Raw genomic sequence first — 26,262 nt, 5'->3', positions numbered from 1 at the left:
ACTCAATAATAACTCAGTTTTTAAGATGTGCAAAGGATCTGAATAGACATTTCTCAGAAGATTTGTAAATGACAATAAACACATGAAAAGGTTCTCAACATCAAGAATCATAAGGGAGATGCAAATCAAAACCATAACGAGACAGTCTGGAGTAGACACTTACTAGAATGACTAAAATAAAAAAGACAATAAGTATTGGCAAGGATGTGGAGAAAACAGAACCTTCAAACATTCCTAGCAGTAACATACAAAGGCACTACCACATTGGAACAATCTAGCAATTCCTCAAAACACTAAACATTGAGTTACCACATGACCCAGCAATTTCATCCTATCCATCTAAGAGAAATGGAAATACATGTTCACACCATCACTTGTACACAAACATTCACCGCAACATTATTTACAAGAGCCAAAACAATGGAATTAACTCACTTGAAAACATAAAGTATGGTATAAACAAAATGCAATGTTACTCAACAAAAATAGGTAATAAAGTAAAGCTAAATGCTACATGACTAACTCTCCAAACACTATGCTAAGTGTAAAACTATATGCTTAATACTAACTTATTATCCAAATCCTAACAGTTTTATAAAGGTGCTTTCTGGAGAATCAGGACTTCTCAACATTAAAATAATGTGCCTACTATGATGAGAAGTAAGTAAATATGAAAGTTAATATATTTAATATACTTAAGAGAACCATTTGTCTTTTTTGGCTTAAGTTTTTCAAAATATATTTCATTATATTTCTTCTTAAAAATGTTTTAAAATGTAGTAGGCACAATGGGAAGGACATACACATCAATGCTAACTGTATACATTAAGGTCAATTTTGCAAAAATAAGTATAGAAAAGTTAAAAAAAAAACATGCTGAGTGAAAGAAGCAAGACCAAAAGAGACTAAATATATATATATTTATAGTATATAATTCCAGTTATATAAAATGTTTACATCAAGCAGACCTCACAGAGACAGAAAATAGCTTAGTGATAACCTAGGGCTAGAGGCATGGGAGGGGACTCAGGAAAGTAATCATTAATCTCTTAATTGGTATTAAGATTGTTTTTAGACTGCTGGAACTGTTTCAAAATTATCTTATGGTGATGTTTGCATAATTTAATAAACATACTCGAAATGTGAAAAACTTAAATACAAAAATTAACTGACCTGAAAAAGGGATCCTTTCTTACTGATCTGCCTCCATGCTTTTTCTCATAGTACTGTAAGAGGAAAATCCATAGTACACACTGCAGGTAAGGCTAAAAGAAGAACATGGAACAGCTGAGGACTGAATCTGATGGGAGTCATTTTTTTTTCCCTTGGCCAACAGAACCAAGACCACATGCACCAGGTTCCTTAACAACAACAACAACAACAACAACAACAACAACAAATCAATCACCTTATTGTGCTTCCCATGATCAAAATAATTAAAAAATAAGTTTTTTTTTTTTTTTAATTTGTTGGTTGGTGTTAGGGATTGAACCCAAGGACTTGCATATACTAGACACATAGCACTGAGTACACCCCAATCCTAAATTTTAACAAAGTAAAGCAGAATCGTTTTCAGTAAAATAATTCTTCACATATTTTTCTACCTCTGTAATGTTCATTTACTGTTGGTTTCACAAAATATAATCAAACACAAGCTTTGTTTTTGCTTCTAAGGGAGCCATTATTATAATTAAAGAGAATTAATAATGTGGAAAAGCTAAGTATATTAAAGTGGACACAGTAAATGAAGGCTATTACCATTTAAGTGCAGATTAGCTAGCATTAGCACACTTGACTTCCTATGCACCTTGTTTTTTATGCAAGAGGATAAAAAACTAAACATAGTTAATTTACAGAGATGGAAAGTAATACTTAGAAAATGGATTTCTAAATTTGGCGTTTATGTCAGGCATGATGGCATATGCCTGTAACCCCATATACCTGTAAACCAGGGGCTCAGGAGGCAGAGACAGGAGGATCGCAGTTCAAAGCCAGCCTCAGCAACTTAGCAAGGCCCTGAGTAACTGAGTGAGGCCCTGTCTCAAAATAAAAACCCAAAAGGGCTGGGAAGGTAGCTGAGTGGTAAAGGGCCCCTGGGTTAAAATCTCCAGTACAAAACAAAACAAAAAACAAAAGAAAAAACAGTTAAAACCAGACAACCAAGCCATTGTTAAGGTAACCGGCTGACACACAGAAACACTTTTGTTATTTCTTACCATTATAACAGCTACTAATAGTCTGTCCCATGGATTGTAAGTATTCTCATTTTTTTGTAAATTCTTCCAAGAAACCTAAGACACAATGTTTTTAAAAATGTATATTCTGCACATGTAATAATATTTGGACTAAAATTTAAAAAAACATATTTTGTTCAGCAAATCTTTAGTCTCTATAAACAAGTTAGCTATTCAAATTCATAGGCTATGCTCTGTACTTAAAAGCTTCCTTGACCCAAAATATTTCTGAGAGTAGGTATAAAGAAAATAAATTAAGCTGAAAAGAGGGGTAGTACTGTATAGAATTAACAGTAATTCTAAATCAAGAATTCATAATGTTTTTTCCTAATAAATGGAAAATTCTTTCAATTATTCAGACTTAATAAAACGAATTTGCTTTTGGAAAGAAAATCTCTTAACATTTATCTTCTCTCATCCCTCTATAATATACTACTTGATCCTTAAAAAACTCCTAAAAACAAATGCTGACTGAAACCAGGTCTTACTGGTCAAATTATGTACATAATTTTGAGCAGCAAAGAACATGTAAGAGCACAGTCCTCCTCCTCTGACAATTTACAGTTAGACATCTTTAAAGATTTCATACTTCATTTCAATTTGCTGCCTTAATAGCATTTAATCAAATAGTAGCAGTTAACCTGATGTATTTTACTATTTTCAGTAGAAGAGCTAAGATCTCAAAGATCAGGCAATATATATTTATATTTTTAAAGTATTAAAATATCTAACAGGCTTACCTTTATGAAAGATATCAGGCAACCTAGAAGCGGATAGATTGGAACGGCTATGCAAAAGGCATAATGAAAAATAGCTGTAACTGTGTATCCCATAAAGAAAGTTATCTCAGTGACTGCAATACAAGCTAATGCTGTCTGAAGAAAAAAAATGAGAAAACAAGTGACAAGGTGTTTAAATCTTTCATACAAACTTACTTGTAGATGGGTGCCTTAGTACATTAACTATGTTCTCAATCCTCTAATAAGTCATGGAGCCAGAGAAAGCATCAGTGTGCTGATACCAGTTGCTTGTAGCTGGTATCTTGGCCACACTAGTTGTCAAATGCTTTTAGTATCATCCTTTTGCGGAATGGATGATATGAAAGAAAAAGAAAAGTATACATACAGGCAAAAAGAAGCATCCAGTTCTCTACCTATAAATTCTGATCTTAAAACAGATGGGATTTTTTTAGTATTAATCATGAAAGAATTTATGACTTTTAAATAACTGCTATAAAAAATTGAAAAATATAAAATGTGACTTACCACTGAATAGATAAATGACCAAAATTCTTTGGTATTTATAATTTTCTTATAGGTGAAAGAAGCAACATAGGTAAACAGAATAACTGATGGAACATAACCAATGAGGCAAAAAACCTGCAAAGCAGAAATGTTTATGTTTATGTAAAACTATGAACAGCAAGTAATACATACGATGTAAAATACCATAATCATACTAAAATATTAAGTAATAATTACTCCTCAAATTTTCTTCAATCCCCAGAACTTAAAGTGTATAGCTTATATGAAGAGTTACCATCCATAATTTCTACTAAATCAATAAAAAACATGCTTTTAATTCATTGCTAACACATTCCTGAACAATCATTTAAACTGAATACCACTTATAGTTTTTTATACCAATTAAAATGCTGTCTCTTATTATTTTATTGAGGGAGCAAATATAGCTGGTTACAACTTTACCTCTCTCAATCAATTACTAGTTACTATTTAATACCACACTTAATAAATTAACATATTTTAAGAAAAACATTATTTTATATGGAAGAAATTCATATATAAGGCCAGCATCTTTGTTAAAAAAAAAAACTTTACTTCTAGTATCAAACTCACCTCACTGTTTCCCCTTTTTCCTAATAAAAACTGTTCAATAAAAAGGTCCATTATCAGTTATTTACATGTGAATGTGAATGGGAATTAGAGCTGTCCTTTGTATTTTAAGTCATATTCTAGATTATAGAATAAAAGAGCCTTCTCCTTGTAAAATTATGCTCTGGCATAAGAACAAACAAGGAAGACACTTTACAGAAGGAACACATTTAAATATTCCAGATTACACAAAGTATGTGGTCTGTGTTAAAGGCCACCACAATTTCAAGAAATCATTTTAAAATAGTAGTAATCATATGTTTTTAAAAATCACCTGCAGTAGTACAAATTAAACTGATTAAATGTATCATATACAATAATTAAACTGGATCCATTTTCTTTTTAAAAAACTGATTTCCACATTACCAACCAGATAACTGTCATGTGTTTAATTTTTTAAAATAACATTCTGTCTATAAGTAGCAAGAGAACAACTGATGTTAACTTACCACAGCAAGGAACTTTACAGCATAAAAATATAATTCATAATGAAATGCAAATAAGCTTCCTAGCATCAAAAAAAGAACAACAAAAAATAAGGGAATATCAACAACAGCTTGTCCGATCCAATATGCAGATGGCAAAAGACCTGAAAGTTTAAGTTGAGTATAAGCTTTGATCTAAAAGGAAAAAAAAAGGTTTAATTGTAATTTCATTTTACAAACAAAAACTAGCAAATTATTATAGAACTCCTAAATTTATATCAAGACAGAAAAGTCATATTCCACGCCTACAGGTAAGAAAAGTACCCCTGACATTAAATAGAGTCCATTTGGCCCTTAATTTGACTCATTATTTATGAAATATAATAATTTCAATGCATGAGATTTTTAAGAATAAGAATACTATAAAACAAAGCAAAAGAGGTCACATCATGGTACTTATGTCTGTGCAAACAGTAAGGAGCCAAAACAGCTGCTTCTGAAAATCTGTGGAAATGGCTGCAAATATTATGTGTAAACAGGCAAAGGATTCTCATTTTTAAAAACTAACCTTTAATAAAAACACTAACAAACTTGACAAATACCCTCTGGATTCACACAGAGGTTCAGATTAAGTGTTTAACTTAGTACACAGAAAATTTATTTGAGAATCTTACATTAAAATGGTGGAGTATGTAATTGTAACATACTATTACTAACACAAGTAAATGGCATTTTTAGGTATGAGAATAGTTTTCCTCTTACGCCCTTATTACTTACTTTGATTTTTTTAGGTCTTTCACAAATTCAAATACCTAACAATCTTATTCATTTGATTTCTATCATCTATAAAAATATCTATTCCTAATAATTAATATATCATATGAACAGGACAAAGAGCAAGACAGAGGAACCAAGAAATAAAACGATCAGTTAAAGAGGAAAAGGGGATGTAGCTGAGTGGTAGAGTGATTGCTTAGCATGTGTGAATCCATGGGTTCAAACCCCAGTGCACATATACACAAAAAGAGGAAAAAGGGGACGGGTAAAAGGACAAATTTAATGTTCAATAAATCATAGGAGCATCAGATATATGTAAATTACAATATGAGTATAAAAACAAGAAATATCAAATACAATTATTTTGTACAATTCTAACTTTTGTCATTCATATTCGTTGGTTGGAATATAAAAAGGTAAATTCACTTTGGAAAACAGTTTGGAAATTTCTAATGAAATTAAACATCAGAATACAACCTTATGGGCATTTATTTTAGAGAAATGAAAAACATGTTCACACGAAAACCTGCATGTAAATGTTCAAAGGAACTTTACTCATAAGAGTGAAAACTGGAACATTTCAGATGTGGAACACTAAGTAATATGAAAGCATGGACTATTGATGCATATGCATTTGGTAAACTTCAGAAAGCACTAGGGAGTTATGCTGAGTGAAAAATGCCAGTTCAAAATAAAAAACATACTTTGATTCCATTTATACATTCTTGAAATATCAAAATTATAAACATGGAGAAGAGACAAATGGTTGCCAGAGGGCACAAGGGTAATGCAGGGAGGTGGTCACATGTGACTAGAAAAGAGCAACAGGAGTAATCTCTGCACCTTGACTTAAACAATGTCATACTTGTGAAATTTTACTATAGATTTTCAGAATGTTATCACTGGAATAAAATGAATAAAGAGTACACAAGATCTCAGTGTATCATTTCTTACAAGTGAAAATGAATCTATAATTACTAAAAAATAGAAAATTTTAAAAACATTTAAATTGAGCTGAGTACACTGGTTCATGCCTATAATTCCAGCTATTCAGGAGGATGAGGATCCTAAGTTTCAGGAAGGCCTGGGTGAGACCGTCTCAAAATAAAATAAAAAGGGGTGGTGATAGGGTCATGGTAGAGTGTTTACCCTGCACATGCAAGGTCCTGGTTTCAATCCCCAGAATGAAATCATTGAAAAGAAAAAAAAAAAGTCAAGGATCAACTGTTCTCTTTCATATGTGAAAACCTAGAGAGGAAAAAGGAATAATAAAAGGGGGATCCGGTAAAACAGAAGGGAGAACAGTAGAGTAAAAGCAGGGAACCAAGGGAGAGGGAAGAGGGGAGGCAAAAGGGAAGAACTGGGGAATAACTTTGATCAAATTATGCCATGTGCATGTATGAATACATTACAATGCATTCCAATCTGACATCTAACCACAATGCACCAACTAAGTAATAGATGGAAGACCAACAGAGAAGAGGCAGGGAATCAAGGGGAAAGAGGAGAGGAGAAAAGAGGGGAGGGAAAAGTGATGATACTGGGGATTAAAATGGAGAAAACTATGTTATATGCACTTATGAATATGTCAAAATGAACTCCACACAATAGTGGTGTTATTATAACTACAATGTACTAAATAAAAATTCTTAAGAAATGCAACTGTCTGATAAATTTTAGCTTTGAGTAGACATGTTATAGATTTTATCTTTGTTAACTTTTCCATATTTTCTAAATAACAAACGTACATATCATAATATAACACTTGAATATTTTTTAAATTGCCTAAAGAATGTTATATTTATACTAAAGAAATTTATTTTTAATACAATTTTTATTAAAATGTACTAGAATACATTATTATTAAATTTTAAAGATGAGTCTAAACTTATTGGTCATCATAGTCTGCAAATTAATTTATATAAACTTGTTTTCAAATTAAGATCATCCATCAAGAGAATAAGAATTTTTATTAGAGAAGATACAATTTCAGCAAAAAGAGTAGAAAACTTCAAACAGCCAAAAAACTACACAAGATAGGTAGTTGCCTGGTGGACAAGAGAGAAAGGTGCAGAGAAGAAAGTGAAAGAATTCCAAAGAATTTCTGTATACTTAGCAGTTTTTCCTGGGTCACAGTGATGACAATCAATTTTCGCTTTTTTTCATTTAACAAGAATGAAATGCCTTGTGCATTCAACATATGCCACTAAAGGTATGAAGGGAAATCAGGGAGGTGTTCGAGTTAGGATCATGAAGATCAAAATCTGTTCTCATATTCACCATGTAAACAAGCTGAGTGAATCTGAGCAACTTCCATGAACATCCTGACCTTGATTTACTGACTTGTAAGTAAAATAAAACTTAGCTCAAAACATATAGAGGATGCAATTTTTAAAGCACATAGTGAGTACTTAAATAACAACTATTATCACAATTATTACCATAATAAATGTATTTATTCTTCATTTATTTATTCCTGAAATAATAATTCTACTTAAGATTTACAACCATACAAAAAGATTATTTTTGACAATTCTTATTGGAATACCATACCTGTAAATTTTTAAAAACTGAATCATTCATTACCTTATGATTCTCTGAATTTTCCATGGCAAAATAAGGTGGCATTGCAGTAACAATGATTCCAAGCAAAGCTGCTTGGAAATATAGCTCAATTTTAAAAACTATGTCAGTAATTTCCTGAAAGACACCCACAGAATAAAAAATGGCACTCAGAATCACGTTATACCACTTTAGAACATTCTAAAAGAATATAACAGAATAGCAAAACCTCTGAGAGACTGGATATCTATCCCAGGCTTAGGCTATGTAAGAACTGGGTAGTAAGTTTATTAACAGGTGGTGGACTAGTACTAACTCTGCCACTAATTAATTAATTAAATAGCTGTATGATTGTACACCCATTTTTTTTTTTATCTACAGCACAGAAAAATCTGGCATACAAATAAACTTTCACCATTTAATAAAAATAATAGGTGTGAAAAGAAATTAGCATGTCCACCGATAATCCTATGTGATGATTCTACATTGCGTCACAACCATAGAAACAAAAAGTATAATGAATTAAAATGCAGTCTGTAAAAAGAAAAAAGAAAAATATATAAGGATGATCTTTGGTGCTCTTCACTGGTTATGTGGAATATATGCTAACTGGGATCTTAAGTGCTCCTTTCCCCTTTGGGAAAAACTGAATCTAAACTCAGCTTTCTATAGAACTAGGAACTTCCCCCAAGCAGAGGAGACTCTATCTCCTACAGACCCCAATGCCCAAGTAGAGTTAACTAACTTTCCCAGACAGTTCAGTAAATAAAGTACAGATCACCCAGGACCAAAGGTGCTACATCATCCCCCAACCCCAACAAGGTCACTTTCCTGTCCTCGCTGTTTAAGAACATACCCTCATGAGGCAGAGAGGCAGCTTGCACCAGCGCAGGACCCACACTATGTCTAGCAGATACTGTGGCCCTGGCACACAATTCCTTGGATGATGGAGGTACAGGGCATAACTGTCTTATTGACCTGGCCTTCTGAATTTTGTCTTGTAGCAATAAAGCCACTTTCTTAATTCATGTCACGGGACACTGTAGAATTTGCCTCAAACTCATATATATGACAGTGGAAGGCCCGAACAGAACCCACAAACATGTGAACTAAGTAGTACAAGAAGGGGAAATTAGTAATACTACAGTTGGATTCAGTCACACAGAACCTGAGTAAAAGAAGAAAAGAATTTAGAACATTAGTAAGACATCTATGAAGAGTAACCTTTAAAAAGTTCTATTTCTTTCCCTCTGGTTTCAAAAATGGTATGGTTATATGACCATGTTTGATGAAAAAGGTGCAAGATCCTTTGTAATAGTTCTGAATACATATGTATGCAGTAACATCATAGAAACATATGGGAATTACAACTTCTGAATTGTGGTTGCTTCTATGGAGGGGAGAAGGAAATGAGATTGGGGTGGGAAAACATGGAATCTTAACTGTATATTCGAAGTTGTATTAATTAAAAACAAGCATGACAAGATATTAACATTTGAAACATGTGGGGTGTAGATACATGGCTATTCTTGTTTTGCAGGTTTGAAATATTTCACAATTAAAAAAAAAAAAAAAAACCCACAGGTGAGATTTACAACTTGGGAAATTCCATATCATGTAGGTGCTTGTGATTTACAAATATTTACTTCCTATTCAGAAATCTCTCCAGATTCAGATATTCAAAATGCTTACTAAAATCCTCCCAGGAAAATGTCAACAACAACAAGGAATTCAGTAGGTAAAAATGTGTTTATCCATTCCAACAAAACCAAAATTCTCTTCTTCCTGTATTCTCCAAATCACTAAATATTACTACCAAGTACCACATTACTAAAAACTGTACAAATGCAAGACTCTCCTTCTCACCTTTCAAATCCAACAATAAGCAACAGTGTTAGAAAGTTATGCCACTTGTTTGTAACATCCCTCTAGGACTAAACTCTAGAATCTGATGTCTTTAGCTTTCTTCTTCTACACCCCAACCTCCCTCATAGAAATCCCTCTTCACCCTGGTGTCAGTGATCTTTCTATAAATGCAAATTTGATATTTCTTTGTCTATATGTCTAAATATAACTATAACAAGAAAAGTAGCCAACGGCACAAGCCTGTAATCTCAGCAACTTTGGAGGCTGAGACAGGAGGACTCCAAGTTCAAGGCCAGCAACTTGGGAAGACCCTCAGCAACTTAGTGAGCTCTTGCCTCAAAATGAAAAATAAAAAGGGCTGGGGATGTTGCTCAGGGGTAAAGCATCCTGGGTTCAATCCCTGATACAAAAAGAAAAAACAAAAGAGTACCAAGTTAATCTTCAATATAATTTCCAATTTAAGATATCTAAGGATCACAGCAAATTAAAAGAAGTTTGGGGTGCAGATTACCTAGTCATGATCATCTACATAAGTGGATGTGTTATTTCAGACAAAGAATCTCCACCTTTACAAAAAAAAAAACAGAATGATCATACTTAAAAATGTGTCTTCTTCCACAATCCATGTTTTGCTTCCCTCTTGCCACAGTGTTAAGAGGTGCCTTGCCTCTGTCCACTCTTGCCTTCTTAGATCTAATTTTCCATTGTTTCAACCTTACTCTGTATTTTCCATCAGGATACAAATGAACACAAAGAAATGGAGGAGAGAAGGAAGAAAGAAAGAATTCCCTGATCCTCCACCTATTGTTTCACTGCCCCATGGCCCTGCTCTGCCTCTCAACCCTTCACAGCTCAACTGGAAAGCTTCTCCCCTTGCTCATCCTACTTCACGTCTCAGTCCTCTATAATTTGGATGACATTCCAACCTTTCACTCCTTAATGGAGGCGATCAATGATATCCTTGTTGATAAAGTCAACAGATCCTTCTTCTTGTCTTGCATCTACCTCATCTGACACGGTCACTCCATCTTCTGCTATCAATCTTGATTAATAGCCCTGGCACTGCCAGTATCCATTTCCAAGCCAAAGTATGGCCGTCATCCTCACCTGTTATATCTTAATAACCATCAATTCCTGACTTATTTTTCTCTTTTTGGTGGCACTGGGGATTGCACCCAGGGACACACAAATGTTAGGCAAGCACTCCACCACCAAGTTACATACCCCATTCTTATTTATTTGTTTGTTTTGAGACAGGGTTTTGCTAAGTTGCCCAGGCTAGTCTTGACCTTGGTGATGCTCACTCCTCAGCTTTACAAGTAGATGGAATTCCAGGCGTGCCTGGGTAAGTCCTAACATTTTCACTTTCCAGTTCATTCATCTTATATAACCAGTATTAGGATCTTAGTTCCAGTCACCATAATCTCTCTCAAGCCCATTAAATGGTCTCCCTCTCACTAGTCTTACCCCTCTGCTACATTCCCTGCAATACAGTTCAGGTAGTTTCTTCAATCATTAATCCCTTAAACAATTAATCTTCTTTGCCTAAAGCCCTTTTAGTAGCTTCTATGATTCATGTCAGAATGGAGTATAAATTCAAGACAACACTCCAGGCCATTCTTAGCCTAGGACCTGCTGAAACCTTGTTTCATGCCTGATCAATCGTTCTCTCTAAATTGATGTCCCTTAGGACATATGCTGCATTTCTTGTATACTTTCCCTTTCACACTTCTGGGTCTTTGGACTTCCTATTACCTCTGTCTAGAACACCATTCCCATTTCAGGTCTCAGGTACCAGTTGTTCTTCAAATCTTCCCTAACCACTTCACTACCTGACCCCTATCCTATAATCACAACTCGGTTGTGCTTAATATTCCTCCCATAAATGTTATGAAAAACTCTGTCTTTAACTGTGATATTGTGAACTACGTTTGTTCTCTTCCCTTGGTTCCTGATGCAGAGCTTCTAAAACCCTTAAAGATAGGGGCACTATGAGAATATTGTGTTTTAATGTTTAACTTTTTGCCCCAGTTCCTGACACAAAGCTCTTAAATCCCTTGGAACTTCCTGGGTGACAGGAGAATCTTTTGTTCTAATAAGCCAAGTCTTGGTGGGCTCTTGATAAACCTCAGAACTGGAACTGATTGCCAGGGGCATGGACCATGTGATCAGAGGGTTGGAATTTTCAGCCCTGCTTCCCATCTTTACTCAAGTTTTAAGACTAGGAGATGTCACAGGATAAATTTCTACAAATTTTTGTCTGCTATAATTGCTTGGTTTTTAATATATATTTTACACACACACAATATACTTAAGAAATTTTATCTATATATGTGATTGCTTACTTGAAAGAATGGGGTGCTCCAGATCTGGATGGTTTCAGTCACATTTAAATGATAAAGATAGTAGTTGCTAATGATATTCATCAATACAGGTAGAGAATAAACCATAGTACTGTTGAAAACAGCTGTAAAAACATAGTCCTATAATTAAAAAAGAGAGTTATTACATACTTTAAGTAGATAAATTATTGCTGCATGTCAAGCTTTTCTCACCAACTAACCTAATTCTAATTAACTGTACCAAATGGCTAATTCAACAAAAATACTCAATGCCAGATACAGATAATCCAGTTAGGAACGGGCAGATATTTTGATATTTTGATAAAAATAAAATAAAACTCCTACACCTTTTCATATTGGTCAGTCATCAAGGCATAAAATATATCATAAACAGCTAGTTATTTCTAAAAGTACATTCTAATTTTCAACTACTAAGGTCAATTAAGCAAATAATTAATTTTACAAGAAATACTTTAATGCTTCATAACTCTTAAATAGGTAACATGTTGTATTCTTACCTTTTCTGAATACCCCACATTTAAAGCTGCACTGTGAGGAGCAGCAGACACATAGTCACTGTCATTAAACATAGTCACCTTTATGTTCTGGTAGGTGAAAAAGTCAGTAAGATCACTGATCTCTGAGTCTGGTATTAGAAAACAAGCAAATAAAAAAGAATCAGTTTAAAGAAGAAACAATATTTTATAATATTGACTTTTTATAATATTGGAGAGATCCCTATCTTTTTAGAGAATTATTTCATCTTTATCAGCTAAGATATGATTAAGAACCTTGACTCTGGAGTCAGTTACCCTGGATTCAAATCCCACTTGTACCACTTGCACTACTTGTCTTTAAAGCAATTTACCAAATGCTCTGGATCTTAGCTTCCTCTTTTTAAAGTAAGAATAATAAGTATATCAAACTCTCATGTCCAGTGGTCATGAGAGTTAAAGGACTGAAAATAAGCATAGGGTTTAGAATAGAACCTGGTATACAGTAACTGCAAATTTGATCTGCAGTTGCTGCTACAATTTTAATAACAATGAAAAGCTAACTATAATGCTAAAAGCTATAATGCTATAATGCTAAAGTGAAATTTGGTTAAACAGTGAAAATAAAAATCTACTTGGCAATTTTAGGCAACAAGGTAACCTGATGAGGTTATAAAGGTATAGGATTTTTGTGTGTGCTCTAGGTAGACAAGTTTTTTAAGTGCCAATTGACTTAATGATGTCAAAATATTCAGACACATAATCAGGTCTCTATCTACATTCTCTAGATAGCCTGGAACCAAGGGAAGATTTTAGTCCTGTTTTGGGGGGTTTAAATCCATGTTGACATGTCTGATGAATTCAAGTAGCACCTGCTCTATCATCACAAAAACCAGGATCCAAGTAAGGACAAATGTGACTTTGAGAGAAATCCAAATCACACAAAGCAAAATACTATCTGTAAATGAATAGTGTGATAAGGTGGATCAGATTCAGCAGTAAACCACAGCATCATAATGAATGGTGCTTTTAGGTATAAAGTGACTACCTTTCTCCTAACCTAGTACCTTAATGGACGTTTTATCTGAAGCATGTCAGCAGGACCACCTATGCTGCAAAGACAGCTATGCTATAACAGAAGTAGCTTTCAGTAGCTCCACCTGTGCTCTGCAAGGAGGTGAGAAATCATCCAATATAGACACAGTGCCCAGTGATTCCTAAAGGAAAAGGGGTTTTATTTTGGATCAGCAATAGGACCTAGGAAAATATGGGATATATAGGCAAGAAACTCTCAAAATACTAAATAATGATGATAATAGTAATAATGGATGAATGGAAGAAACAAACCTTGAAAAAACTATAATTTCTACACATCAGTGAGAATGAACTCAAAGCAGAAAGCTAAGTGAAAATTCACAATTCCCCAAACTAAAAAAATCATAGTATGAGGCTGCATGTAATACAGATTTTAACTATAGAAAATTTATACTAAACCTGAAAACAGGAATTCTCAATGAAAGAAAAAAGTTGCAAAACATAACGTTTTCTATTTAAGAATAACTGTCTATCCTAAATGTGTCTTCCTAAGAAAAAATTTGAAGGTTATGTAATATACTTAGCATCAAATTTTACCAATACATGATTTAAAAAGTAATTTATAGTCTTTTCAAGAACCTTAGGACTATAAGCTGTCTAGGTACATAGGAGGTGTTGTAGGAACAATGATCATGCACGAATGAAATTTTGTATTAGGTTTTCATATTTTGAAGATCAAAATCCTATGTCAGTTTCTTATTTATCTGCCCAAGTCCACGTTTAAAAAAAAAACTTTTCATCTGAGTATGAAAGAATACCAACAGCAAATTCAAAAAAATCAACCACAAATTTAATATATCCAATTATACATATTTATATCTACGTTTATTTTTCTTAGTTTTAACCAATTCTTCAAATAGTCCCTGAAGAATTGCTTAACTATTTCTAGGTAGATATGTATGTGCATAAGCAGCACAATACTGTAACTCTTCCTAAAGAAAATTTCACAACTTCTCACCTTTATTTAGTTCATCATGAACACTGAGGTAAAACATGATGCTAAGGACAATGTTGCGACTATTTTAAAAAGAAATTTAACGATCTCAAGAGTACAGAATATTTTTAAAACTTTCAATTACACTTAAAATTTCATTTCTGTAATACATCACTCAGCATCGATAATGTACTTCATTTCAAGTGGATTCTGTGCAAATCATGCCTGTACCTTAATTATATTTCTAAAATCCAAATCTCAACTGTTCCACCCCTCAATCCCGTGCCCTGGCCAACACACATTCACAGACCTTCACACACTCTCACCAGTGGAATTCTGAAGAAGAAGACTTGTTTTGTATTTATGAGGTTTATCTCCAGGTTTAAGGAAATATAAGTCAGGAACAAGTTTGATGGGAACCACAGCATTTTTAAAAGAGTGATGTACAAAAAACATAAAAAGCTGAACTGCAAAAAAAATTAAGAGCAGAAGCAACCTGAAAGGGGGGAGAAAAAAAAACAGGTTAAGGTATATCTGTTAAAATCTATTTTCTACTATTAAGGTAAACCTATTAAAATCTTCTTTCATATTTGTATTGATTTAAACCCCAGATGGTTAAAAGGTAATCATTAAAAAAAAAAAGCCAAGAAAAAAAGAAGAAATGAACCTTTAAAAAAAATTCTACTACCAAAAATGACCTCATGATAATATTGTAGAGAAAGCTAATACTGAATGACATAAGTTACAAAAGTAGAGACAGAGAGGGGAAAATAAGTTATAAAAGTGTATTTTAGACCACAGTCACCCTTAAATTATTATAGGGTATGTAAACCTCTAGTTGTAATTGTTAAAAGAATCAGACATTGCCACAAACATTTGTCTCTATACTCCTGAAGGAACTACTTCCTTCCCTCTCTATTTGAGTCATTTACTTTTCATATATTGACAAAAATATTTAGATATAGAAGTAATGTACAATGAAATTTTGATATCTTTGTTTGCATTCTAATCACAATTCAATCACATTAACTACTACCATCTCTCTCAGGTGGCAAAGCAAGATACAATCCACTGTAACACCCTCCTACCTGGAAGACAGTTCCTTGTCTACAAAGCATCTCTCTACCTTATGAAAGTGTCACTAGTGGCTGGAGAGCTCAGATCACCACACTTGATTTAGTTATTTATAATTTTCAGATACCCCATAGTTATTTTTAAAAAATCAAATCCTTAAGTTGTTTTAATTATACCTAAATCGGCATGTCCCAAAGCATACTGCACTTAAATGCAGCCCTAGGACAATAGATATTTTAGGTAAGAGGAAAATTCATGATCAAATATTATTTGGAAATTCCAGATTAAACAAAATTAAAGAAAAGTTTTTTTTAACCATAGAGCCTCTCATGTGTTCTTATAGGTTGATGAACTATTAACTGAGAGAATACCAGGCGCAATATTTCCTAAATGTACTTGACCACAGAACATTGTTTAATTTTGAAATGAATGTTTGTGTCACCTTGAATTTATGTGCTGAAGCTCTAGCCCCTAATCTGAAGGTATTTGAAGAAAGGAACTCTGGAAGGTAATTTAGATTAGATGAAGTCATGAGGGGGTGTGTCCTTTATGATGAATTAGTGCCCTATAAAAAAGACACCAGAGAGTGCATGATAATGTGCTCATTTGCATATTCTCTCCCCATAACCACTAAACAAAAAGAAGTCATGTGAGCACACAGTCAAATGGTGGCCTCCTACAAGACAAGAAGAAAGTCTTCACCACACTGGCACTCTGGTCTCAGACTTCCAGCCTCCAGAACTGTGAAGAAAAATAAACTGCTGGTTTTTAAGCCACCCAGTCTATGGTTTGTGATTATAATAATCTGAGCTAAAACCCTTACTGTTTTCCAAGGGGTATTCATGAAAGTGTTGTTCAACTTAATAAACTGAAATGTGTTGATTTAAATAAACATTTTCTTTCAATAATAGAAACAGGAATAAATCAGATACTTGACTGACATTTGGTAAAGAATAAATTCAGTCAAAAAGGCAAATGAGGTCAGCATATTTCAAACACATAATAATCTTATTATTGATGAGTAAGTTTTATTCCTACTACATTTTTAGATCTAAGAAGATAAGAGTACAGTCTATGAAAGTAGTTGATATTATTCCAAATAAGCCAATTTCTAGAACCCTTGAGAGAGAGTACTGGGAGAGGTTAAAATTAAGCTGAGAAGATCTCATTTTGATCCCAGATCTACCAGTTATATAGCCTTCTTTACACTCCAGTTTCTTTATCTGATAAATAATTTTTTTTCCTAATGGTCTCAGTAGTATACGCCTGTAGCCCTAGCACTTAGGAGGTTGAGGTGGAGGATCACCTGGACCCAGGAGTTTAAGATTTGTCTCACACACACATGAAAGTTTCCTATTATTCACAAAATGAGTATAAAAATTAACCAATGAATGAAAAGAAATAAAAAATAAATAAAATTGAAGATACAATGATAGCCATTCAAAGATTATATAATTACATAATATTATTTGTTAATTCTTTATTTTATAGATGTGACAATAAATGTTAGTGTTAAAAAAAGTAAAATTTTAGGAGTATTTGAACAAATTACTATAAGTATGATTTTCTTTTCTGACATTGTAAAATTATGATTTTAATCTTTCAAAACTATGCCTATTGCTTACAAATGTCAACAGAAAAATTTAATATGGTAAATCCACTTCATAGCCTTAAAAAGACAACTTCTCAGGCAGAAGAATGATAATTATACTTACACTGATCTCAGTGATTTACTCTCACGTTTCAAGGTAAGGAAATGAAACTTTGCTATTGTAGACACTTGCTGTTTCCAAAGGCTCATGGTGCTCACTAAGGAAGCTTTGGTTTCAGAAAGAATAAGCAAACTCTGTTCCATTTCATCAAAAGATTTTGAATCCATTTCTTCTTCTGGTGGTTGCTGTGTAAATACACTATAATCTATTTGTCAAACAAAAAGAAAATTTGGGTATATTCCTTTAAAAAGATGAAAACTTTTTTGAAGCATGTCAATTTAAGAAGCACACATCTGGCAGTGAAATGAAACACTCTTATACTTTGGCTCTATCTATTAAAGCTAAAATATGTACATATCTTATTACCAAAAGTCCCCTTTAGATATAAACCCAACAGAGGTAACCAAAACACATGCAGAAGAAGACTTTTACGAATGTCCTATCCAGAATACCCTAAAACTATCACAGACTGGTGTGAAACAACAAAAGAAAGTAAACAACAGTAAGCCATGTGACATAGCTAACTCTTAACAGGTGTGACACTGAGTAGATGAACCAGTTTAAGAGTTGATTTCAGCTTCTGAACTACTCTGATTTGTGTGGTTCAAAATTAGACTGTATGCATGTTCATTCCTAAGATCGTAGATATTTGTTATGTGAACTTTTCCTTTTCTGACCATAACTTAACATCAGGCCCTCATCAAACACTTGACTTCTCTCTCTTCTCTCTGACAGTCCTCTCCTGGCTTGGCTTTACTTCTCTATTAAATTTAGTTTCATATTCAGATGATAGCCAAAATCTGCCCTTCAACTTCATCTTCAGTCTTTGGAGAGTTATGAGTCAAATGTGTACTTCAAGAAGCTCTATGTAATCACAGCTGATAATAATGTGATCTGACGAACATAATAAACTCAGTAATGGGAATGAAGTACGTCATTTGGATTTACTTTTGATATTTATTTACTTGCAATTGCATTTATACATTCTAAATACATTTGAACAAAAAATTATTTATGTAGTTTATGTTGGAATCCTACCATTAAGTATAACTGCATACTAATTTAATGACAAGACTAAAATGCTACATAACTGATGATTGTTCATTTTCAATTCAAAAACACGAGCCACTGATGACTAATGCAAATATTAAAGAATGGATACTAGCTTGAAACTACTGTGGGCCAATATATACAATTTTAAAATTTAAATAAAAACACAAAAAAGAAGTTAGATTACATCATGCTAATTTTTATATAGTTGTTCAGCATACTAGCATTTATAATATTAATCAAAAACTTTTGAAGGCTTTGTTTCATTTTTAGTTATTTAATTCCACTAAGGCCATAAGACTTTCAGTAAAAAGTTTTATCTGAACTTTTCTACAATTTGTGAAGATAAATTAAAAGAATGCCAACTTTATCATTTCAAATGTTCAAAAGAAGGAAAAACTACAAAATCACATGTGATAACATGCAGATTCACTCTTCTTAGTCTACGACATAAAAACAAGAGGAAAATGAAAGATTCCAAAATGCATTATTTTCCCATAAACATGTACAATTATCACAAGTTAACTAAAAAGAAAAATAAATTTTAAACAAAGACATTGCTTCTCCAGTGACCACATCTGAAAGTGAGCGGCTGGTATCATCAATAACATGAACCAAGGAGCAATTTGAGTTAGCAATGCTGACAAATTATTGTTACCATATGATAATTATAACCTTTTAAATCTGACTACCTAAACCAGGACTAATAAAATCCTAGTGATACTCTTTTCACGAAGTTTTGGGCTGAGTGCAGCACGACAGGAGCTAAGTACACCGGCACAGCCATACCTCTACTCCTGACTTCGGTCTCAGGGGCTGTCTTCATTAGGACCTACCACATACGCACAACGTAAGAGCCTCAACACTTTACGCTTGTGAGCCAATGTTCCCTCCACTCTGATGACACCACTATCACCACTCCCCTAGCCACCACCCGTAAAGTTCCCTTGACGTTAAACTACACAGCTCCATCTCTGCTCCTTACCACACCCAGAAACTGTCAGGGTCACTACTGTCTTCCATACTACCAGATCCCTCACTGTCTTCCATGTTCCCAAAACTAAACTTTCTTATTTTTCACAGTAACTGACAAATAACTGTCCTCCTATTACCCAAACACCCTGTTTTACTAGGCCTGTGCATCTGCATTCTTTTGTAAAGAAAGAAACAACAATCATGGCTCCTTCTCAGTCAGCCCTTCTTGGCCCCTTTGTCACAGCTCGGCATCAGGACTTGCCCCTTTACTCTGATCTAAACTGTCTTCCTTAGCGATTCCATCCAATTTCATAGCACCATCTCTAAGTAATTTCAAATGTATATCTGTAATTCTATTCCAGATACATCCAAACTACAGCCAAAATTCATCCTGGATTCCTTCTTTCCACAAACTGATGGCAATCCCAAACCCAGATCCCAACTTAAAAGCTTAAGAATTACTCTCTTTTTCTGATTTTGGAACCAGGGGTAGAACTCGGGGGCAGTCGGCACCAAGCCACACCCCTGGCCCTATTTTGTATTTTATTTAGAAACAGGGTCTCACTGAGTTGCTTATCGCCTTGCTTTTGCTGAGGTTGGCTTTAAACTCGAGATCCTCCTGCCTCAGCCTCCCGAGTTGCTGGGATTACAAGTGTGCACCACCATGCCCAGCAAGAATTATTCTTGATTCTTCCCTTTCCTGAATCCCTAACATTCAATCCATCAGTTAATATATCACTGTTAAAACCAATATAACTCATCTGTTCTTTCCCTATTTCACTAACACCCTAACTGAAGCTAAAATTAACTGTTAGTTTCCTAATTGGTTTTTCTGAGTCCACTTTTTTTCTTTCTTTCTCCAAAACACTCATTGTGGGAAGTTATCCATGTTTAGCAGAATCAGTTTTGGCTGAGCCATGGGATACAGAGGTCTGACACCCAGGAACTGGCAGTCATGAGAGACTTTCAGATAGCCAGGGAGCAGGTGGCCCTGTACTGAGTTGGCTCACCACTGAGAAAATGCTAATTGTCTAAGCAAATGACTTCCTAACTCCACCCCATCCTGTTCCTCACAGGAGAAGCCCCTCCCTGTCTTGACCCCTTTACCTATGTGACTATAAATAAAGGTGAAGATGGGCTCCTCCATCTTGTTGGAGGCCAGACCTTTTATTGCCGGATCCGTCACATCCCCTTCCATTTGAAAAGAGTATTACTGGCTCTTGGGTTTAATGATTAGATAAGTTTACTAGTAATTAATTTATAGCCAGCACTATCTTCCGACAGAAATCCCTTCCCTCCTCCACACTGGGCGTGGCTGAACCCCCCTACAACTCACTATTCCACAATTGGAATAAATTTTAAAATACAAATTAGATCGAGGTATTCCTTTGCTTTAAAACTCTCTGATAGCTCAAAAACACATCAAGTAAACTTTAGAGCAATACCTCTGATGAACACAAATGCAAAAACTTCTTAATAAAATACTGGCACATCACATAAAAACATTAAAAAGACAGTGCACAATAATCAAGTGGGGTTCATTCCAGGGATGCAAGGTTGGTTCAACATGAGGAAATCAATAAGTGTAATTCACCACATCAACAGACATAGACAAGAATCATAAGATTATCTCAATAGATGCAGAAAAGGCATTTGACAATTTGACAAAATATCATTCATTCATGTTCAAATCACTAGAAAACTAGGGATAGTAGAAACATACCTCAACATCACACTAAATGGAGAAAATGTGAAAGCATTCCCTCTAAAACTGAAATAAAACAGGGATGCCCTCTTTCACCACTTCTATTTAACATGTACTTAAAACTCTAACCATGGCAATTAGGCAAAAGAAAAAAATTAAAGGAGTACAAACTGAAAAAGAAGAGCTCAAACTACCCCTATTGGTTGACGACATGATTCTATATTTAGAAGTCATAAAAATCTCAACCAGAAAATTGCTAGAACTCATAAATGAATTCAGCAAAGTAGCAGATATAACATAAACAGCCATAAATCAACTGAGTTCCTATACACCAATGATGAATCAGCTGAAAGAGAAATTAGGAAAATTATTCCATTCACAGTAACCTCAAAAAGAAAAAAATTAAATACTTGGGAATCAATGTAACAAAAGAGGTGAAAGACCTCTATAGTGAAAACTATAGAACACTGAAAAAGAAATTGAAGATCTTAGAAGATGCAAATATCTCCCATGTTCTTGGATAGGAAGAATTAATTTTGTCAAAATGGCCATACTAAAAAGAAAATGGCCATACTATCAAAAGCACTATATAGATTTAGTGCAATTCTCATTAAAATTCCTATGATGTTCTTCATGGAAATAGAAAAAGCAGCTATGAAATTCATTTGGAAAAATAAGAGACCCAGAATAGCCAAAGCAATCCTTAGAGAGAAGACAAAAGCAAGAGGCATCACAATACCAGATATTAAATTATACTACAGAGCTACAGTAACAAAAACAGCATGATATTGGTACCAAAACAGACATGAAGACCAATGGAACAGAATACAAGACATGGAGACAAACCCACATAAATACAGTTATCTCATACTAGACAAAGGCACCAGAAACATACATTGGAGGAAAGATAGCCTCTTCAACAAATGGTGTTGGGAAAACTGCAAATCCATATGTAACAGAATGAAATTGAACCCCTATCTCTCCCTCTGCATGAAACTCAACTTAATGTGGATCAAGGACCTAGGCATTAGACCAGAGACCTGGCACCTACTAGAAGAAAATGTAGGCCCAACTCTCCATCATGTCAGCTTAGGAACCAACTTCCTCCACAAGACTCCTAAAGTGCAAGAAATAAAATCAAGAATCAATAAATGAAAAGGCATCAAACTAAAAAGCTGCTTCAAAGCAAAGAAACAATCAAGAAAGAAAATGGACAGTCTTCAGAATGGGAGAAAATCTTTTCTACCTGCACCTCAGATAGAGCATTAATGTCCAGAATATATATAGAACTCAAAATAACTTAACACCAAAATAATAATAATGAAAATCCTATCAATAAATGAGCAAAAGAATTGCATACTTCACAGAATAGTCAACAAATATATGAGCAATGTTCAACTTCCCTAGCATTTAGAGAAAAGCAAATTAAAACTACATTGAGATTTTATCTCACTCCAGTCAGATTGCCATTATCAAGAATACAAGTAACAAAAAATGTTGGTGAGGATGGGGGGAAAAGGTTCACTTTATGCATTGTTGGTGGGATTTCAAATTGGTGTAAATACTCTTGAAAGCAGTATAGAGATTCCTCAGAAAACTTTCAAGGGAACCACCATTTGACCCAGTGATCCCACTCCTCAGTATACACCCAAAAGATTTAAAAAACAGTATACCACAGTGACACAGTCACATCAGTGTTTACAGCAGCTCAATTCACAATAGCTAAGCTATGGAACCAACCTAGGTTCCCTTCAACAGATGAATGGACGATAAAAATGTGGTATATATACAAATGGACTATTACTCAGCCATAAAAAGAATGACTTGATGACGTCTGCAGGTAAATGGATAGATATGGAGACTACCATGCTAAGTGAAATAAGCCAATTCCAAAAAAACAAAGGCTGAATGTTCTCTCTGATATACAGATGCTACCACACAATAATGGGGGGTGGTGAACAGAAGTTCAGTGTATTAAACAAAGGGACATAAAGAGAAGGGAAAGGGATGGGAATAGAAAAGACAGTGGAATGAATCTGACATAACTTTCCTATGTTCTATTCATATATGAACACATGACCAATGTAACTCCATATCACATACAACCACAAGAATGCGATCCTAATTAGAATAAGCCATACTCCAAGTATGTATGTCAAAATACACTCTGTCATGTATATCTAAAAAGAAAAAAAAAAAAAAAAACTCTATGATAGCTTCACAATGTACTAAGAAAACAAACAGTATTCTTTTCCAGATGTTCAAAGGCAAAAATATGATTTGGTTCTCTGCGTCAGTGTGACTTCACTGTGTGTCACCCTCCATGGCTGCAGCCACTGTGGCTTTTTTTGTCCCTCAAAGACATTCATTACTGAATTAACATCTCTGCAATAGCAATTTTCTTTATCTGCAAAGTTTGATCCAAAAATTTTTGCATACCTGATTTTTCATGATATACAGTCCTTGGTTCAACTATCTTCTCAACTAAGTCCTCCCAATATAATCTAAGTTCACTGCAACCCAAGAACATCTCACTACTTTCCTCTTAACTACAATTATAAATGAATACCTGTTATTTACCTTTTTTTCTGTCTCTCCTTCCCTAAAATAATATAAACTTCACATGCTTATGTAATTATTTGCTTTATTAACAATCTATTTGGTTCACTGTCTGAAATGCTTTTTTAGTTCTGTTTTTACCTGCTTGGTCAATTTCTGCTTCAACTTCTAGCTTTAAGAATACATCTTCCAAAGTCGTCATGGATACACCATAAGAAATAACACCCAAATTTGAATGAATGTCTAGGGCAGAAAACAAACCTAAAAGAAAACAAATGACAGAATGGTGTACACTTAAGTATACTATCATGAATTATTCTAAAATATCATTTAAATGTAGATCATGACTAAGTTTATTCAGCTACCACAGTGGTTCTCAAACTTTTAGGTATTAGGTCACTTAAATTGCTAAGAACCCCAAGGAAATTTTGTTTATGGGATTATAGCCATTACATATTTATCATATTGTTAGTTCAAATGAAGAATTATTTTATACTATTAAAAATTAAAACTGAGAATGTTAACTATATTAAAAATTGAAATAGACTAGAAAACAAATCATTTAGATATTATTTTTAAAATAATAAAATTACTGTTAACATAATTTTATTTTAAAAACCATATTTTTCAGAAAAAAAAAATCAATGAGAAGAAGACACTGTTTTCTCCCTTTGTTGTATGTCATAACAAAGGCAGATGGGTTCTTATATTTGTTTCTACATTCAATCTTCTGTGGTAGCACATGTCAGGCAGTCTCTGGAAAACTATATGGACAATCTGAGGGTCAAAAAGGAAAATAACACCTTGGCATGATTAGAAAAAAGGGCTGACCATACAAACTGCCTTAAGAAGTCTTTGGCCCATCCCCCTGGAATTCCCAGAACAGACTTTGAAATACTGTGACAATTTATCAAAGAAAATCAAGAGGCAACAAAGTGAAGGACATGAGTCCCAGAACCAATCAGTCTTGGGTTCACAATTAACCTCCACCACTTTCCACCTGGGTTACTTTGGGCAAGTTCAACAAATCTCTCTGTGCTTTAGTTTCCTTGTTTATAAAATGGAAGCAACAGCAGTATTTGTCTCATGAACTTGTTGAAATATTGAAATGATGAAATAAATTGTAAAAGGCACATCCTGGCATCTGGCAGACAAGCTCTATATAAATGTTATTAAAGAATATGAATTAGGTAGGTTTAAGAGGACAGAATGACAGGCAAAGTGCATTGAAGTGGCATATTTTCATCAACACCATTAGTGATTTTTTTTTTTTTTGTTTAGAAAAAAATCAAACTATTATAGAAAATGGTTTTTCTAATGATGAAATGAATACTATGGGAATTTTGTACAACATACATACCTTTACCAGTAATATACTTTTGGCTACAAAATGTCTCTTAGAGTAAGAAGACTGAGTTTGAGTTCTTTATGATAAAGTTGAAAAATAATGCCTTCACTAAAATAATTAAGGCTAATTATTAATTAAATAATTACCATATCATTCATTTTGAAATTAGAAAATGATTTGAGAACACATACAAAGAAATTCACATACATACACACATACATACACGCATGCATGCCTTATTCCCACCCAGAAGACCGACAAGCAAACTTTGAGTAATTCATTTTTTTCTTGACAACAAAGTAAAACATAATTATTTTTATATTTTTGTTACATTAAGTATTTTAAGTTAACATCAGTTATGGTTTTCCACATACTGTTTGTAAAACACAAACACATATATTAACATGTAGTATTCAAAGACTTCAAAAATAATATAACTGTAGTCACCTGGGAACACAGAAATATTATACAGAGATTAAATAAAAACAGGAAATCAAGAAAAAAAAAAAAAACTATTCCTAATACAAAATCCCTGTTCAACAACTAAGAAATCAAGAGCAATACCTGAAAATTTGTCCATGTCTTTGAAAGGCAAGCTATACACAAGCTGTTGGTCATTCTGTTGTAGTAAAGTAGCCCCAGGTATATGCTGTCTAACCAATGAAGTAAGAGACTCCGTGGCACAATATCTGTCTATGTACATGCTAGAGAAAACCAAATGTCATAATTTTTATGACTGCTCAATAAACAACTGAAAGTAAATTCTGAAGACTTTAAATTTAGCATTATAAAAGATGATTAAGGCACACCATAGCAATCTCTAAAAATAATAACAGTAGATGAAGAGCAAAAATAAATAATAATGTCAATAAAGAATGAATGGTACCTCAGGCGATAGCCGATCCCCCATTTACTTTTAAGGAAAATTGAAGAACCAACACATTTCAACATTCCCTGTGATATGACAGCTTTCCTATCTGCAAATAGAGATTTATATTTCAATTTCTAAGTTAATAACAGGAATAACAGTTGGCATTTATATTTTATAGATCATTATGAAGACAACTAAATATTATCTCATTGATCATAACCACCATCTTATGAAGAGAGTACTAGATTATTACCACCTATTTTTCAGATGAAAATATTGAGGCAATAAGAAAATACACTGCTTATGTACTTCACATAACTATTCCATAACAAAGCCAGGAATTGTAC

General features: G+C 33.8%; 1 protein-coding gene across 4 annotated transcripts in view; it reads right to left on the bottom strand.

Moving 5' to 3' along the window:
- Abca5 (ATP binding cassette subfamily A member 5) overlaps positions 1 to 26,262 on the bottom strand; it is a 71,544-nt gene that overhangs the window by 9,543 nt on the left and 35,739 nt on the right. For all 4 annotated transcript variants that reach the window (XR_007107670.1, XM_047544259.1, XM_047544258.1 and 1 more), the window contains 13 exons: positions 25,931 to 26,021; positions 25,609 to 25,748; positions 23,838 to 23,957; positions 17,411 to 17,612; positions 14,948 to 15,117; positions 12,617 to 12,744; positions 12,102 to 12,239; positions 7,915 to 8,028; positions 4,576 to 4,746; positions 3,500 to 3,613; positions 2,975 to 3,109; positions 2,217 to 2,291; positions 1,174 to 1,265 (listed from right to left, as the gene is read on the bottom strand). Coding sequence is in view for 3 of the 4 variants with exons in the window: in XM_047544259.1 (XP_047400215.1) it covers positions 1,174 to 1,265; positions 2,217 to 2,291; positions 2,975 to 3,109; positions 3,500 to 3,613; positions 4,576 to 4,746; positions 7,915 to 8,028; positions 12,102 to 12,239; positions 12,617 to 12,744; positions 14,948 to 15,117; positions 17,411 to 17,612; positions 23,838 to 23,957; positions 25,609 to 25,748; positions 25,931 to 26,021 (1,690 nt within the window). In the remaining variant the exon portion in view is untranslated. The remainder of the gene's footprint in view (positions 1 to 1,173; positions 1,266 to 2,216; positions 2,292 to 2,974; positions 3,110 to 3,499; positions 3,614 to 4,575; positions 4,747 to 7,914; positions 8,029 to 12,101; positions 12,240 to 12,616; positions 12,745 to 14,947; positions 15,118 to 17,410; positions 17,613 to 23,837; positions 23,958 to 25,608; positions 25,749 to 25,930; positions 26,022 to 26,262) is intronic.

The sequence above is a fragment of the Sciurus carolinensis genome, chromosome 3 (assembly GCF_902686445.1).
Source record: "Sciurus carolinensis chromosome 3, mSciCar1.2, whole genome shotgun sequence".
Classification (NCBI taxonomy): Eukaryota; Metazoa; Chordata; class Mammalia; order Rodentia; family Sciuridae; genus Sciurus; species Sciurus carolinensis.
This window is presented reverse-complemented; position numbering and strand designations above follow the sequence as displayed.